This window comes from Cannabis sativa, chromosome X (assembly GCF_029168945.1).
Source record: "Cannabis sativa cultivar Pink pepper isolate KNU-18-1 chromosome X, ASM2916894v1, whole genome shotgun sequence".
NCBI classification, from domain to species: domain Eukaryota; kingdom Viridiplantae; phylum Streptophyta; class Magnoliopsida; order Rosales; family Cannabaceae; genus Cannabis; species Cannabis sativa.
In genome coordinates, this window is record NC_083610.1 from 13,503,265 (window position 1) to 13,520,095 (window position 16,831).

The 16,831-nt window shown below is 30.5% G+C and overlaps 1 protein-coding gene across 1 annotated transcript; it reads right to left on the reverse strand.

Annotated features, from left to right (window-relative positions):
* Positions 1-14,329: 14,329 nt before the first annotated feature.
* Positions 14,330-15,977, reverse strand: LOC133031765 (peroxidase 5-like). Its single transcript, XM_061105416.1, has 2 exons — positions 15,524-15,977; positions 14,330-15,395 (listed from the first exon to the last, which is right to left on the reverse strand). The coding sequence occupies exons 1-2, from the start codon at positions 15,764-15,766 to the stop codon at positions 14,613-14,615; spliced, it is 1,026 nt and encodes a 341-aa protein (XP_060961399.1). The 5' UTR covers positions 15,767-15,977; the 3' UTR covers positions 14,330-14,612.
* Positions 15,978-16,831: the final 854 nt, after the last annotated feature.

Sequence of the window (16,831 nt, forward strand, 5' to 3'; positions counted from 1 at the left end):
TTTTTAAAAATTCTTAAGAAAATATACATATTTATTAAAAGATCTATTTTTTTTTATTTAGCTCCTAGGATAAGTGGCCCTAGTGGAGGCCTAACTTGCTTTAGCTTAGGGCCAGTCCTGCCACAATGACAATGACTCAATGTGGGCATCATTGAGTGTTAAATTTGAATAATATAATTATTTTTGGTAAATATTTTTTGTATTATTATTATTGTTAACTGAGAAAGTTGCCAACTGATTTGGAGTCTAATAAATGTTAATTAATCACCAATAAAGAGTTAAGTAGGGGTGTTCATCCGATCCAATTCGCACTTTTTTGCCCAAACAACATCCAATCCGCATTAAGTGCGGATTTCATATTTTGGATCCAATCCGATCCGCATAAGAGTTTAAATCCAATCCAATCCGCAATAGTGCGGATTGAATCGGTTATTTTTTTAATAATAAATTATTTAATATTTCATAGAAAAAAAAATTAAAAAAAGACTATTGTTTCTTAATCTCCAATAATAATCTATTTCTATTTCTATTTATATACAAATCAAACCAATATATATATTTATATATCAATATATATGTACTTATCCTTAGATTTACACTAAAATATATATGTATCTCTTACTAAAATAAATAAGCTAGTATACATATATTTAAATTTATGTGTATGTATCTACGTGAATAAAAATTATTTTTCTTGTGTTTTTTATTATAAAATAAATAAAATGCACCAACTCAATATATTACTAAAAATGATTAAGAAATTAGAAGTTTGTTTCTTGTTTTATATATATTATATATTATAATTCTTTAAAAATATATATAATTGAGTGCGGATTAGATTGGATCGGTTACTTTTTGAGGTCAAACAACATCCAATCCGCACAAGTGCGGATTTTGGATTTTTCAATCCAATCTAATCCGCACAAGTGCGGATATTCGCATTTTGCGGATTGGATTGGATTGGATCGTGCGGATTGGATTGGATTGGATACTTTGTGAACACCCCTAGAGTTAAAGATAATAAATAAATAACAAGAATATGGAATTATAGAGGTTCAGCCTCCTTAAATATTGGTAATGGCCTACTCTCTTTTGTATTAATTATGAGATAATGTCCTGTAGATCACTAAGGTAGATAGAGTGAATTCTAGCTATAGTTATCAAGATGTTTACAGAGAATATTCAACAAAGTGCTCTTAAGTGTAAGATTATGATTTTAGGTCCTTTCCCCTTGTGAATCCATTCACTATTTATGGAAGAAAGGTTGTTACAATTAGTTCCGTAAAAGGAGTGACCAGAAAGTAAATATCCCTATATTGGATAGATCAGTCAAATTCGTATCTGTAGGATAAAGTTAGAGATATTTGTGGATGTTGTTGTAGAAGAAATTGTTGGGTTTTATGCCCTAAATAAAACTCATTTCAATATAATCAGATTTACTTATTAATATAGATCAGAAATAACATTTAATGTTGCATGGTTCACATGATTTATTTCATGATTATATGTACATAATGTATAAATTCATCTGAAACCCTTTTCACATACTTGATCCTGTTTATTGTGTCGTCAACACATTGGAAAGTAAACATGACTATGTGAATAAAGTTTCCTAGATTTATCAGACACAGGGTTTTACTGATATGATAATCTACAACAAGAGTTTACTTGTATTTGGAGAAATACTATGTTCTTTCCAGAACATTGGTTAAAGTAAAGCTCAGGTTGGATGCATGGAGTATGCATCGGAAGGGACCGATATTGAACTTTGACTTAGATTTATTAAAACTTACCGTAATATCTATTCAAGTCAATATCGCCTAGTTCATCCTAGATCAAATGATCTTAATCCTGATATGATTAGGCTCAATCTTGAAAGGCTATTCGTGTTCTTTGATTTGTTAGTTAAGCCTACTTTTAGGTCAGGGTGATACGTACATTTTGGGAACACGGTAGTGCAATTGAGTGGGAGCGCTATCATAAACATGGAATCTATAGCTTCTATCTGGCGAATAGTAAGCAAAGGATGATCTCCTTCGAGCTTGACCAAACGAACATAAATGGTGGAGTACTCATTTCACATTAGCTGAAATATCATTTATACGGGGTCAAGTGTTTTAAGGAATAAATACATTGTAGGGTGTAACGGTAATTTAATCCCTTTACAGTGTAGATCATTCATATAGAGGATCATTGATCACATTAGGATTATAACAATGGATAACTAATGATGTGTCTATATGGTGGAACATATAGAGCATTCTATATACTGAGAGTGCAATTCTGAGTTCTATGCGTGGATTCAACGAAGAATTAATAAGTTAGTGAATTTTAGTGCTAAATTCTTGATCTACTTATTGGAAGCTCGGTTATATAGACCCATGGTCCCCCCACTAGTTGAGATAATATTGCTTGTAAGACTCATGTAATTGGTTTTGATTAATCAATTATAATTCACAAATTAGACTATGTCTATTTGTGAAATTTTCACTAAGTAAGGGCGAAATTGTAAAGAAAGAGTTTATAGGGGCATATTTGTTAATTATGATACTTTGTATGGTTCAATTAATAAATATGATAAATGACAATATTATTTAATAATTATTTATAGTTATTAAATAGTTAGAATTGGCATTTAAATGATTGAATTAGGAAATTGGCATTTTTGAGAAAATCAGATACAAAAGGTGTTAAAATTGCAAAATTGCAAAGCCCAAGGCCCAATCCATTAAGTGTATGGTCGGCCACCTTTGTAGCTTTTTTAAATGATTTTTTCATTATTTTAATGCCATATAATTCAAATCAAACCCTAGAGGACTGCTATAAATAGATAGTGAAGGCTTCAGGAAAATAACACACTTTACGAGATCGAAAAACCTGAGCCTCCACTCTCTTCTCTAGCCGCCACTCTCTCTCTCTTTTCTTCCTCAATATTTCGAACCTCTCTTAGTGATTAGAGTAGTGCCCACACACATCAAGTGATACCTCGATCATAGTGAGGAAGATCGTGAAGAAAGATCATCGACGAAAGGAGATTCGGCATCAAGGTTTCGGAGAAAGAGATCCGGGTTCGGATATTGATAATGCTCTGCTACAGAAAGGAATCAAGGGCTAGATATCTGAACGGAAGGAGTCATATTATTCCGCTGCACCCAATGTAAGGTTTCTTAAACTTTATATGTGTTTATTTTATCGTTTTAGAAAGTTCATATTTAGGATGTTAATAAACATACTTGTGAGTAGATCTAAGATCCTGGTAAAATAAATTCCAACAACTGGCCTCAGAGCCATGGTAATTGATTTACTTGCAAGAAATTTGGACTTTAAAACGATTGTTTGTATGTTCTTTGGATGGTATCATGTTGTATTGAGTGTTATTTGATGATTGATTGATGTTTGTGAAATTTTCGTGAAAAATAATTGTGATTTCGTTTCTGGAATTATTTTTATTGGATAGTATGGAAAAAATTAAGCAAGTTAGCCTTTTACAGAACTCAATTTGGATTTTATTTGAATTAGTTATGATTTTTTGAAGATTTGACAAAATCGGAAATTTGTCTTGATAGTTTCACGCGATCGCAGAACTGTCCGTACAGTTTCGGATTTTTCCTTTTTCTTCAATTTTTCATACTTTTTCATGGAATTAACTTCCAATTTTTTGTATGGTTTTGTATATATACTATTACTATTCCTAATTCAATTCTAATTATCATTTTGAATTAATTTAATTTTTTTTAAATTAATTCAAGATATTAGTGTAATTTGAATTCGAATAGAATTAGTATTTATCTTTTTGCTTAAAAATCTATCTTATTTTAAAATTTGATTATATCTTATCTTATTTTAAATTTAAAAATAAGATATTTATAATTATGTAATTTTTAAATGATATAAGATATTTTGCTAATTTTTTTAAATTTTGTTATTTTATTTATTTAAATTAAATTTAAAATTTGAAAAAGATATTTATTTATCTTTTCTAATTTTTTATTTAATTTTTATTTATAAAATAACATTTAAAATTTAAAAGTAGTTAGCAAATTTTTGAAATGATATTTAGGTTGGTTGAAACCTAATTTTTCAAAAATTGTAGGTTTAATTTTAAATTTCAATTTTTTTTTTTAAAAAAAAAATTCGAATTTTTCAAATTTTTTTAAATTTTTCGAAAAATTATTTTTTTTATTTAATTAATTATTTTCGAAATTAAATATTTAATTTAAAATTAAATAAATCCTACATCCAACTATCCAACTAACCTTGTTGCAGGAGTATGTGTTTTAGCTTATGTGTAAGTTTTTAAAACCTATTATTACTTGATTGCAAATAGCCATGGTTACTTTTTGCCAGATCTAATGATCTGATGGCTCCTGGTCAAGTTAATAATTTGTAACGGGTAAATTTTACAATCTTCTTTCATCTGTGTATGACCTAGCAACATGATAGGACCCATCCAAAGTGTGCTGTGTGAGCCTATGTGTTTAATTTTATTATAGATGCATATAGGTTAATGTTGCTAAATAAAATGTCATAGTCATTGATAGATTTTATTTAGGCCCATTTAGTTTTGGGCTTATTCAATTAATAACAGTTGTTCTTATTAAGGTTAAATTCCTCTCTTTTGGGCCTTGTGTGAGAGTTGGGAGCCATAGAAGTGGGTACGACATGCCGAACCCGCACCCTCACACAAACCACCCCAATTGTGAAGGCCCATTTGCCTGATTTGAATGACTGTACTAGGTTAATTAAACTAGTTTAACCTAATAAAATTGATTAGCAACATAATTAATTTCATTTATTTTGAAATTAATTTAAGAAAAATATAGTTTAAGGAATTTTATATTCTAAGCTAAACTATATGTATTTTCTTGTATTTAATTAAATATAGAATTATAACCATCTAGATTCTTTACGGAACTTAATTTAAATTTTTCATTAAATATTCCTATTTAAGTTGATATTTAGTTATCTTCAACTAACCAACTTAAATGCGAATATCTTTTGAATTCAAAATTTCAAAATTAAGTTGAGGAATTTTAGGCATTGGTTATTAAGATTCTTTAGATATTTTTTTTAAGTTAATATCTTTTCAAATATTAACTTAAAATGGAATATTTTCAAATTAAGTGGTTACAACTTAATTTTTGATATTTAATTAAATTTAAATTTGAAAATATTTAAGTTCTAGATTTTTCTAGTACAACTTAAATTAGATATTTTTTCAAATTTTGTGGAAAAGATACTTAGTCAAATAAGATATTTTCTAGATAGTTATTTCTAGACTACTTATTATTTCTAATATTAAATAGGAAAATATTATAAATTGTGAAATTAATTATTTAAATAATTAATTTTGGTACAATTTATTTTAAGTATATTTTTCCTAGTATTAAACTAGAGATTAATAATTAAGTCTTCTCTACACTTAATTATTTATTTCTTGAATTTAATACATTTAATTAATTTGAAAATTAAATATCTAAGTTGATTTTATCATCATACTTAAATATTTCTTTTTCATGACATTTAATTAAATAGAAAATTATTTTTAGTTGAAATTTAATTTTTCAACTAAATTTAAATAATTTTCAAAATATATTTTTTCTTTATTTTATTAATCAATTTTCGAAATTGCATTTCTTAAATGCTAGAATTTCGAATTTTATCTTGAAAAATAGATTAAGTTGTAAATTAATTATCTATTTTAATTAATTCTTGGATCAACTTAAATCAATGATTTTTTTTCATTTATTGATTAATTTAAAATAAATTGAATTAAAGTATATTATTAGAAATTGAATTAACTAGTCAAAGGAAAATCTAGATATGTGATATTTTTGCTTGAAGTATTTTTCTAGTGTATTTAATTAAATAGAAAATTAATATTTAAGTTGATTTTCATCATCATACTTAAATATTTGTAATTTTTCTTATATATTTAATTAAATAGGAAAATTATATTTTTTGTTGTAAATTAATTTTATTAATTAATTTTGGGCCAACATTAAATTAGAATAATTTTTTCCAGGATTTATTTTTTATTTTAATATGCATTTTTCGAAAATTGTATTCTTATATACTTTAATTTTTCGAAATGCAATATATATTTATAGAAAATTAAATTTGAAGTTGTAAATTAATTTAAATTAATTTTGTAACAACTTAAATATTTTTTCTAAATATTTATTGGAAATTATTACTAAGATGGAAATAATTCATGTTATTTTCATATCCATCTAAGTAAAATTTATAAATATTAAATTAAAATTTATATTTAGAATTTTTCATTCTAAATTGGAAATTTTAATTAAATAAATATATATTTAAAATAAATAGAATAAATAAAGAGAACAATAGAAAATACAACTCTTTTCAAATAATGAGCTTTATTATAGAGACATTCGATCTCCATTGTGGGTTTTACACCGCGTTTGTTTTAGTGAGTAATCCTCCCTAATGGAGGAACGTTCATTAGCAATTTCGCACCGTTTAACCTCGCATGATAAGTAGTTTGTAAGTGTTTTGTATGGTATGGATCACCCTAATGGTGGCGACCATACTTGACTTGCAAATTATGAAACAATGGTGGAAGCTCATAAGATAGAATTGCCTTGACTCTCGCCTAAACGGGACAACGCTGAATTCCAATCTTGATCGAATAAAAGGTTGCTAGAATGTTTAACATTTTAGACGAGCTGACAACTCTATTCAATGAATGGTAGCTTTGACTCTCGCCTAAACGGGACACTGATATCAGTTTGTTGAAAACCTTGGAAATTATTTAGGATTGTAAGTTTTAGTATTTTCACTTGTCATTCCTACTTACTATATGTTTATAATTTCTGAATTGTGTATGAATTTATATTGAACCATGTTATTTTCTGTTATTAAGTTGTAGTTTAATTTCGAATCTTCATTGTTGGTCTAACTTGGCTTGTTTATCTAATGAGATAAATCCCTAGTGGATTTTCACCATTAGACATACATAATAGTGTTAGATCTCGAAAGATAAATATTGTATATGCGACATCTAGCTGTTCATCAATTGATGACACCTTAGACTAGTATTTTTACAATATGAAACAAGAAGATTACATGAATAAGATTACTTTGTCTTTCGCTAATCGAAGCATCGTTGGATTCTTATTTATAAACGAAATTATCCTAATTCCTCTTAGCTTATTCATTTCGAATTAGCTCCATAATATATCATTGGATGAATGGTCTATAAATCATTTCATGTCATTATATTTTCTCTTAAGAAATTAAATGACGCATATGATTATAATCCCGAAATTCTATTCCCAATTGATAAAAATCCTCAATCTTAGAAATCTCCTACTTGTACGGGCAAATCTGACTTAGAGTTTGTATCAGTAGTGGTGGTCCAAGATAGAATTACTCATAATATTTGGTATAAATTTAAGTCTTTGACTTTAATTTTAGATTCCAAATAGAAATTTTCTTATATTTCTAATTCCAGAATACAATACAGTTACACTTTCTCAAGTGTTTAATATCCATCTTCTATTAATGGATTAAAACTGTATGGAATATGAGTTAGGTATTCTGTGACCAGGATCCACTTGCAGTATTCTAAGAACTCTTTGATGTAACTAAACCTATGTCATCATAGACACTACCACATTTTTTTTAATCTATGGCATTTGTATCTTGTTCATAGTGGATTTGACAAGATCAATCTCTGCAAAGAGTTAATATGCCTATATCCGTTGAAAGTAGTTCATCTCATTCGCAGATGGATGTACATTCAGGGGTGGATATGAGTTTTTCGTTGTATTCTTAAAACGATAACTCTAGATTATACCTTATAGCAAGAAATTTGAAATGTTTGAAAAATTTCATTAATTTCTAGCAATGGTTAAAACCATTAAGGTAAGTGGTTAAAGATCTTGCGAGCGATAGGGGTGGAGAAATAGTTAGTAGATATGCAGTTCAAAGATCATTAAATTGATTTTTGAATTATATCCAAACTTACCTCCCTAGAAATTTCGAGTTGCATGTTGATGATTAGTTACTAGTCGTTGCCTAAATCCTTCTATGGTAATACAATTTCAGAATGATGTAATGGTTTTATACTTAATGTAAATCATTACTAGATTCATGGATGACCTAATCAAAATCTTAAGAAAAGCTAGAACTGTTAACCATGGTTTCTTAGCTATTCTAAGTGATTAGGGGTGGACCATCCCATTGTCAATAGATAAGAAAGTGTTTGTTCAAACAAATACTACTTTTCTAAGAAAATGACTAAGTCTGAAAAACAAGTAGCAAATAAAGGAGATACTTAATTCTTGATTCCAAAAGTGTTCTATCATCTTATATGACATATGATGATCCCAATGGCTCTGTTGTCTTGTCACAACCGAAGAGATCAATACCATTTAGTTTTCTTCGACATAATTCACGGTACCTTGTCGTAGTGGGAGAGTTTCTAGGAACTCACCTTCTTATGACTTGGGAGACACTAGTGATTAAAATCCATTGTGAGTTTAAACAAGTAATGGATTGTCAAGATAAGAAACTAAGAAGAAAGCCAATAGAACTATGGTTTAATCCATTCACATGGAATGACCTAAAGTTTTCTATTACAAGGACATAAAAGGAAATTTTCGTTAATAAGTCTATTCTATGGACTTAACAAAACTTCCTGTTCCTAGTATTATAGGTTTGAGTTTATCTAAACCTATGGCTTGTGGTATACCTGGTAATTACTTACTCTAATGTAAGCAACTTACTTTAGTAAGATGCTGAAGCATTTTCTTTCTAATGGCAATCTATAGAAGCTTCACAACTTCTTAGGTATAGATTTTATTTATCTAAGGAAAAGTCTTAACTATTCCAGAAAAGATAAAGCCATGAAATAATTTCTTACATCAACAGTGAGAGGTCTTAGATATGCTTTTTGTATGCCTTAGACCAGACACCTGCTGTTGAGTGGGAGTAATGAGTAGGTATCAGATTAATCCAGGAGAAGAACATTGGAAGACAATCAAGTAAATCTTAAGATTAAGAAGAGGAACTATATGTTAGTCTATAAGGGTGTGTTTAAAACTCTTAGACTACACCATATCAGATTTCGAAATTTGCCTTTGTGCTAGTAAATCTTTCTGATAAGATGGTGGTTACTCTGGGGGTGGAATAGTGATTTTGGAGAAGTGTAAAAACCTATCTGAAGTCTCTAGGTCTACCGAGATAGGCCGAATGTTAAAGCTGCAGGAAAGTTACTTATTCAGTCTAAGGAAAGTTCTATACATCTTTGGCACCATTCCAAATTGCCTTAAACTACTAGTGTTAATTTCCTGATTAACCAAAAGTAGTTGCCAAAGGTATAGAATCCAATATCCCAAGAGAGTAAACATATAGAGAGGAATTTCACATTATCAATGATTTTGTGATTAAGGAAGAGTAATAGTGGAGAAAAGGTTGTGTTTAATTCAACCTTTCAGATCCTATTACGAGGAGTTTACTACTACTACACTTGATTTGTATATCAAGGTGTTGAGATTATTTGAAACGCACTTTTTGTTTTATATTAGTGCAAGTGGGAGTTTGTTGGGTTTTATGCCCTAAATAAAACTCATTTCAATATAATCAGATTTACTTATTAATATAGATCAGAAATAACATTTAATGTTGCATGGTTCACATGATTTATTTCATGATTATATGTACATAATGTATAAATTCATCTGAAACCCTTTTCACATACTTGATCCTGTTTATTGTGTCGTCAACACATTGGAAAGTAAACATGACTATGTGAATAAAGTTTCCTAGATTTATCAGACACAGGGTTTTACTGATATGATAATCTACAACAAGAGTTTACTTGTATTTGGAGAAATACTATGTTCTTTCCAGAACATTGGTTAAAGTAAAGCTCAGGTTGGATGCATGGAGTATGCATCGGAAGGGACCGATATTGAACTTTGACTTAGATTTATTAAAACTTACCGTAATATCTATTCAAGTCAATATCGCCTAGTTCATCCTAGATCAAATGATCTTAATCCTGATATGATTAGGCTCAATCTTGAAAGGCTATTCGTGTTCTTTGATTTGTTAGTTAAGCCTACTTTTAGGTCAGGGTGATACGTACATTTTGGGAACACGGTAGTGCAATTGAGTGGGAGCGCTATCATAAACATGGAATCTATAGCTTCTATCTGGCGAATAGTAAGCAAAGGATGATCTCCTTCGAGCTTGACCAAACGAACATAAATGGTGGAGTACTCATTTCACATTAGCTGAAATATCATTTATACGGGGTCAAGTGTTTTAAGGAATAAATACATTGGTAGAGATTATGTAACCCGTAATTTAATCCCTTTACGGTGTAGATCATTCATATAGAGGATCATTGATCACATTAGGATTATAACAATGGATAACTAATGATGTGTCTATATGGTGGAACATATAGAGCATTCTATATACTGAGAGTGCAATTCTGAGTTCTATGCGTGGATTCAACGAAGAATTAATAAGTTAGTGAATTTTAGTGCTAAATTCTTGATCTACTTATTGGAAGCTCGGTTATATAGACCCATGGTCCCCCCACTAGTTGAGATAATATTGCTTGTAAGACTCATGTAATTGGTTTTGATTAATCAATTATAATTCACAAATTAGACTATGTCTATTTGTGAAATTTTCACTAAGTAAGGGCGAAATTGTAAAGAAAGAGTTTATAGGGGCATATTTGTTAATTATGATACTTTGTATGGTTCAATTAATAAATATGATAAATGACAATATTATTTAATAATTATTTATAGTTATTAAATAGTTAGAATTGGCATTTAAATGATTGAATTAGGAAATTGGCATTTTTGAGAAAATCAGATACAAAAGGTGTTAAAATTGCAAAATTGCAAAGCCCAAGGCCCAATCCATTAAGTGTATGGTCGGCCACCTTTGTAGCTTTTTTAAATGATTTTTTCATTATTTTAATGCCATATAATTCAAATCAAACCCTAGAGGAATGCTATAAATAGATAGTGAAGGCTTCAGGAAAATAACACACTTTCTGAATCAGAAAAACCTGAGCCTCCACTCTCTTCTCTAGCCGCCACTCTCTCTCTCTTTTCTTCCTCAATATTTCGAACCTCTCTTAGTGATTAGAGTAGTGCCCACACACATCAAGTGATACCTCAATCATAGTGAGGAAGATCGTGAAGAAAGATCATCAGCAAAGGAGATTCAGCATCAAGGTTTCAGAGAAAGAGATCCAGGTTCAGATATTGATAATGCTCTGCTACAGAAAGGAATCAAGGGCTAGATATCTGAACGGAAGGAGTCATATTATTCCGCTGCACCCAATGTAAGGTTTCTTAAACTTTATATGTGTTTATTTTATCGTTTTAGAAAGTTCATATTTAGGATGTTAATAAACATACTTGTGAGTAGATCTAAGATCCTGGTAAAATAAATTTCCAACAGAAATCAAGACTTGTGTAGCCTTGCTCGACATTCTTGGCATCATTTATCCTGATCAGCATGTTGATGACTCGACTAGGTTCTCTTCAAGACTTGTATTTTTTGATGAAGTTACTCACAGAGCAATCTTGGGAGGTATATTGATCTTCCCTTCTCTAGCTGGCATAGGGATGGCCTGACTTGTATTTTAGGATGTTAGTAAATTAAGATCTAGGTAAAATAAGATCCAAACACTTGGAGTACCTCAAAAGTATTTGTGCTAGTTTGGGACTGGTTATTCTATGCAAGAATAGGAACTTTTGAGTTGTTACTCTCGATATCTTTCTTTTTTTTGAGTTAATCTTTTACGAGTCTTCCATTGCATACCATTCTCCCCACTCTTAATATATTGCTCATCCACATCCTTCTCCAAAGTAGGCTTTGGAACATCATTTCCACTAGCAGCAGAGTCAAGAACCATATGTGTCTCCTCTATCCTGGATTTCTTAGCCTCCTTTCTAACTCAATGAAGTTTCTCACCCTTTCGACACTCAACTATTTTATGGGCAATGCCTTGACAAGATTTACACTACACAGAAAGCCATTCATAATCGACCTCTTGGTCCACCAATTGCCTAAATTCATTGTAATTAATAATAAATTAGATGAGGATGATCATCCTTAATATCCATCTCTACCAAAACTTTGACAATTTGAATTTGAGAATGCTCTTTTGCAATTTATCTACCATTAGTGGCTTACCAATTATACTTACAAGAGCACTTAAGCATTTTTTGTCCCAATATTGTAATCCAAGATCATGCAATCAGATTCACACTGGAACAAATCGAACTGTAAGCGAACAATATTCAGATAAGTGGTCCAAGGCCTCACAATGAATGACATTCAATCAAACTGAACAATTACGTTTTCAAGAACATGATCATGAGTAGCGTCATCATTAAATTTCATTATCGTATATCTTGATATAATTCTCACCACTTGAGTAATATCTAAATATGCCCAAATTTTTCTTTATGAATCCTTCAAATAGCACGAAAGGACGATTAACTCCTAACAACATGCAAATTACAAAGGAACTGCAGTGAAATTAACATCAAATAAATAATCATGGAAAAACAACTGTAAAACAACACTAAAACAATCAAACAAAATAAAAGAAAAAAATGATTTAAAAAAACAAACAATTTGCTGCAGAGCCTCAACACTAGATGCAAAATCAACTATATTTGCAAGTTCATTCTTAGAAAATCATAATAAAAAAAACTACTAAAACAACACTGAAACAACACAAAAACAAATGAAACAAAAATATAACCACTTAGAAAAATATAAAAGAACCACACACCTCAAAACTCTTTTGTCAGTGAGCTCGTTAAATGTATTTATAGAGAACCAGAATAAAAAGACCACACAAATAACTAAAGAGAACGAAGAAGAAATGTATTTATAGCCTTCATCCACACCCACGGACAGAACCACCACAACAACACGAAAATACCCAGAAAATAACTATTAATTCCAGCGAGATGGAGCAAGAGCAGTGAAATCGGCGTCAAATAAATAAATCATGAAAAACAACAGTAAAACAACACTAAAATAACACTAAAACAAATAAAAAAATGATTAAAAAATTAACTATCTTATGCACATCCTCAATACTAGATCCACTATATTTGCAAGAAAGTTCTGGAAAATTAGAACAAAAAAAAAATCACACTAACTCTTATATTTTCCAAAAACGTAACTAAGAACTTCAAAAAAAATAAAAGAAAAATGAAAAGAAGATGAAGAAGAAGAACTGAACAAGAAAAAAAAAAAATAATTTATATGTTAATGGAGAAAAATAGGGAGAACTTGAGGAAGTAGAGAGTGAAAAAAAAGGAAAAAGATGATGAATAGTAAGACAAAATAATTGGGAAGTGAGATTAAATGAAAGAAATAGCTAGGTATTAATTTAGGGTATCATATTTTTATCATCAATTTTAATTAAAAGAAAATTAAAAAAAAAATATATGTCACTAAAGTGACAACACAAGTCACATCACACTTTTATATTATTTAAAATATAATATAATTTTAATTAAAAGAAAACAAATAAAAAAATCTACCACTCCCACATGTTTTTTACTTTTGTTTAGTTTATATATATATAATATGTGGATAATCAATTGTGAAAAGTAACAAAAAAAAAAACAGTACACATATATAGTATAGAAAAAAAAAAGTAAAAGTGTAATATTTCCCTTACAACAGTAAAATTGAAATAAAATAGGAAAAAACAGTATGTGGTGTAAATTTCCCATCTTTTTCGCTACTGGAGCTTGCAAACCAATAGCCAAGATTGGATCATCTTCACGATCTTGAGATTCAAGGATTGAAGGGGGTTTCGATCTAGTCATGGGCTTTTAGATCACTTTCCTTTTCTTCGCCATGGGAGAAATAAAACGAGAACACACACCTCTAAATATTTATTATTTCTCTGCTATTTTTTGATTGTTTAAGTTTCTAGTTTTTTGTTGAATTAAATTGTTTAGGGGCTTTTTCATTTTTACACCTCAAAACAGTTTTTTTTTTTTTTTTTTTTTGTATTTTTACAGAATTCTATATAAAAACCTCTATTGCAACTAGCGCTGCAACCTAAATTGCAATAAAAAATCGTATAAAAAATTCATATTGCAACTAACGCTGCAACCCTTTTAGAAATCAAAACCGTAAGTTTGAAAAAAAAAAAGTTGAAAAAAGAGGTAATTCCTCAATTTTTCAAGTTATAGTTATTTTACTTTAATCAAAATTATAAAAAATTATTATCTAATTATAGAATGCAACATCTAGTAAATATCTTGGTATTTGTAGCAATAACATAACATAGTCCAATAGCATGAGATGAGAATGTACATTTGAAAACAATAGGTTCATATCATAGAAATTATTATTACACTTATAAGAATTTCAAGTTATTAATAAAATGAGCAATGCATGGAAAGGAAATTAATTTACACTTAAATTGAAGTGAGTATATATAAAACAAAATAAATTAAATGTAGGGTATCATGAAAATCCAAAATAATGAATGTGTCCACGTGTTGCCATTGGACTATGAATGCATGCCAAATTAGTCAAATAGTCAACTCTTGTATATTTTGGTTTGCTTAATTAACCACGCTGCAGAACCTTCTTACTTCTCCCTTGCGACCAGTAAGAACCTCAATGGAGCCCATCCGCACCATCGCCCTGGCAAACTTAGCAGCCCACAACGAGCCATGGCGGGCATTCAACGACACCATTCTCGATGTCGAGCCACTACTCTTGAGTGTCTGATCCGAAGTAAACAACCCTCGATGATTTTTCAACTCTGCGTAGTACACGTTATCAAGACGAAGAGGAGTGCGAGACTCAAGGGCCACGGTCGGATTAACACCGCCGTTACTCGTCATCATCGGAGGAGGAGGACACCTGGTCTTCAAAAAGGCTGCGTATCTACGGTCCATGGAAGGGTCTTGAGGATGAGTGGAATTAAAAGTGTACAAACGGTCTGAGAAGGAAGAGCAGTGGGATACTCCAATGGAGTGTGCTCCCGAGAGAGTCACCATTTCTTCGGTGGACAATCCTTTTTCTGCGAATTTTTCGATGAGTTGCTTGGCGTTGAGTGATGGAGGTGGTAGGTTTTGGCCTGCTTCGTCGCTCAGGGAGACTAGGCCGTCACGGCGTCCTGATGGGACTGCGTAGTTGATGCGTCCCGCTATGTTGGCGCTGTCACGTGCGGCGAAAGCGAGAATGTCTGCGCATGATACGGTTTTGGGGCATATGGATTCGAGTTTAGCCTTGGCTTCTTCGATTACATCGAAACCACGCAAGCTTGGGTTGTTGGCTGGATGATCTCTCTCGGCTGTGTTTCCTGGTGTGGATTGCAGTAGAACTGAACCATCACAACCCTGCATTAAATAAAAAAAATTGATCAAATTCAAAACCATATATGTTCAATATTTAGATGGTAAGACCAATTATTTTTAGCTATAACTATTATGAGAGAGGGAAGAGGTACGTAATAATTAATACGTACCCTAACAAAGCAATCGTGGAAATGTAATCTAATAAGGCCAGCAGCGAAGCCTGGATTGAGTGACACAGCTTTGTTTACAGCTCTTCTAACGATTGACTCAGCTGCTGGACAACTCCTTCTGTAAAACCCCACTTTCAGACCAGACGATCTTGATGAAGCAGCCCAGGTGGTTGAAGCTGATGATAGCAGCACTAGTACTACTATGCAATTATACACCACCGACACAGACTTTCCATAACCCATTTTTGTTGCTGCTAGCTATAAGTATACGTACGTATATATATATATATATAAACGTTATGTACTGGAGGTGAGACAAGTATTCGTATGTAGATCGTTAATTAAGTATCAATGAATACAATTGGGGGAGGAGAAATGATAGATGAAGATTGAAGATGAGAATAGGGTTTAATTATGAGGCTATTTATAGTACTTATAATTAATTAGCTAGTAGTGTGTAAAACGCAAATGGTTTTCGTTTTGCAATGGAAAACGTGTATATATATAGCTATATGTTGAAGTTTTCCAATTTTAGCACCCTGGCTTCCATCAGCTATTGTGTTTATTATTTCTTTATTACATATACTAATTAATTGGAATCATTTTCATTAATGTATACATATGTATATATATAATATAATAATTCACTACTAGTACCTTATTATATATTAACTATTTCCGTTGTTATATGTAAATTTCAAACTTAGATCAACTGGCAGCTTCAAATAAAATGGTTTATATCTTTTTTGACCAATGGAGAAGAGATGAATATAATATATTTAGTAATATACATGGACATTATGTATATTATATATTATATATATGAACTCGTTTTCATGAGATCATCACCTCATCTACATTTTCCATAGACGGCTAGGTTTATTTGCTTGAATGAGTATACACATGATTAGTTGATCAGGTCTCGTCAGCTGACTTTATTATATATATTGCTAATGAGCTTTCATTTTTATCTATATACTGCGAACAAGTCGTGTAGTAAACTGTAAAGATTTTTTCAAGGTCTATATATTAGTTGAAGACAATTAAGTACAAATATTATATTTAATATTGAGCATATGTAGTGGTCATATATGTTTGTAAGTAATCTTTCGGAGAGAGGTGACAGGTATATTTACATAGTAATTGAAGAGATCTAGCTAGACAGAGAAGTAAAACAAAATAGAGAGCTTCGTAGAAATTTCACATTAGTTTTTTTTTTTTTTTGAGATTTATTTTTTAGATGAAAGATGCCCTATATAAAGGCTGAAAGGTTGCAGGGGTCATCTCCAATTCAAACTGAAATTTCAT

Bases quoted from the DNA above. Each gene is read 5' to 3' on its own strand.
- LOC133031765 (XM_061105416.1), bottom strand. From the start codon at position 15,766: ATGGGTTATGGAAAGTCTGTGTCGGTGGTGTATAATTGCATAGTAGTA. The intron at 15,396-15,523 runs GTACGTATTAAT...TATTTAATGCAG, and splicing joins TCCACGATTGCTTTGTTAGG to GGTTGTGATGGTTCAGTTCT.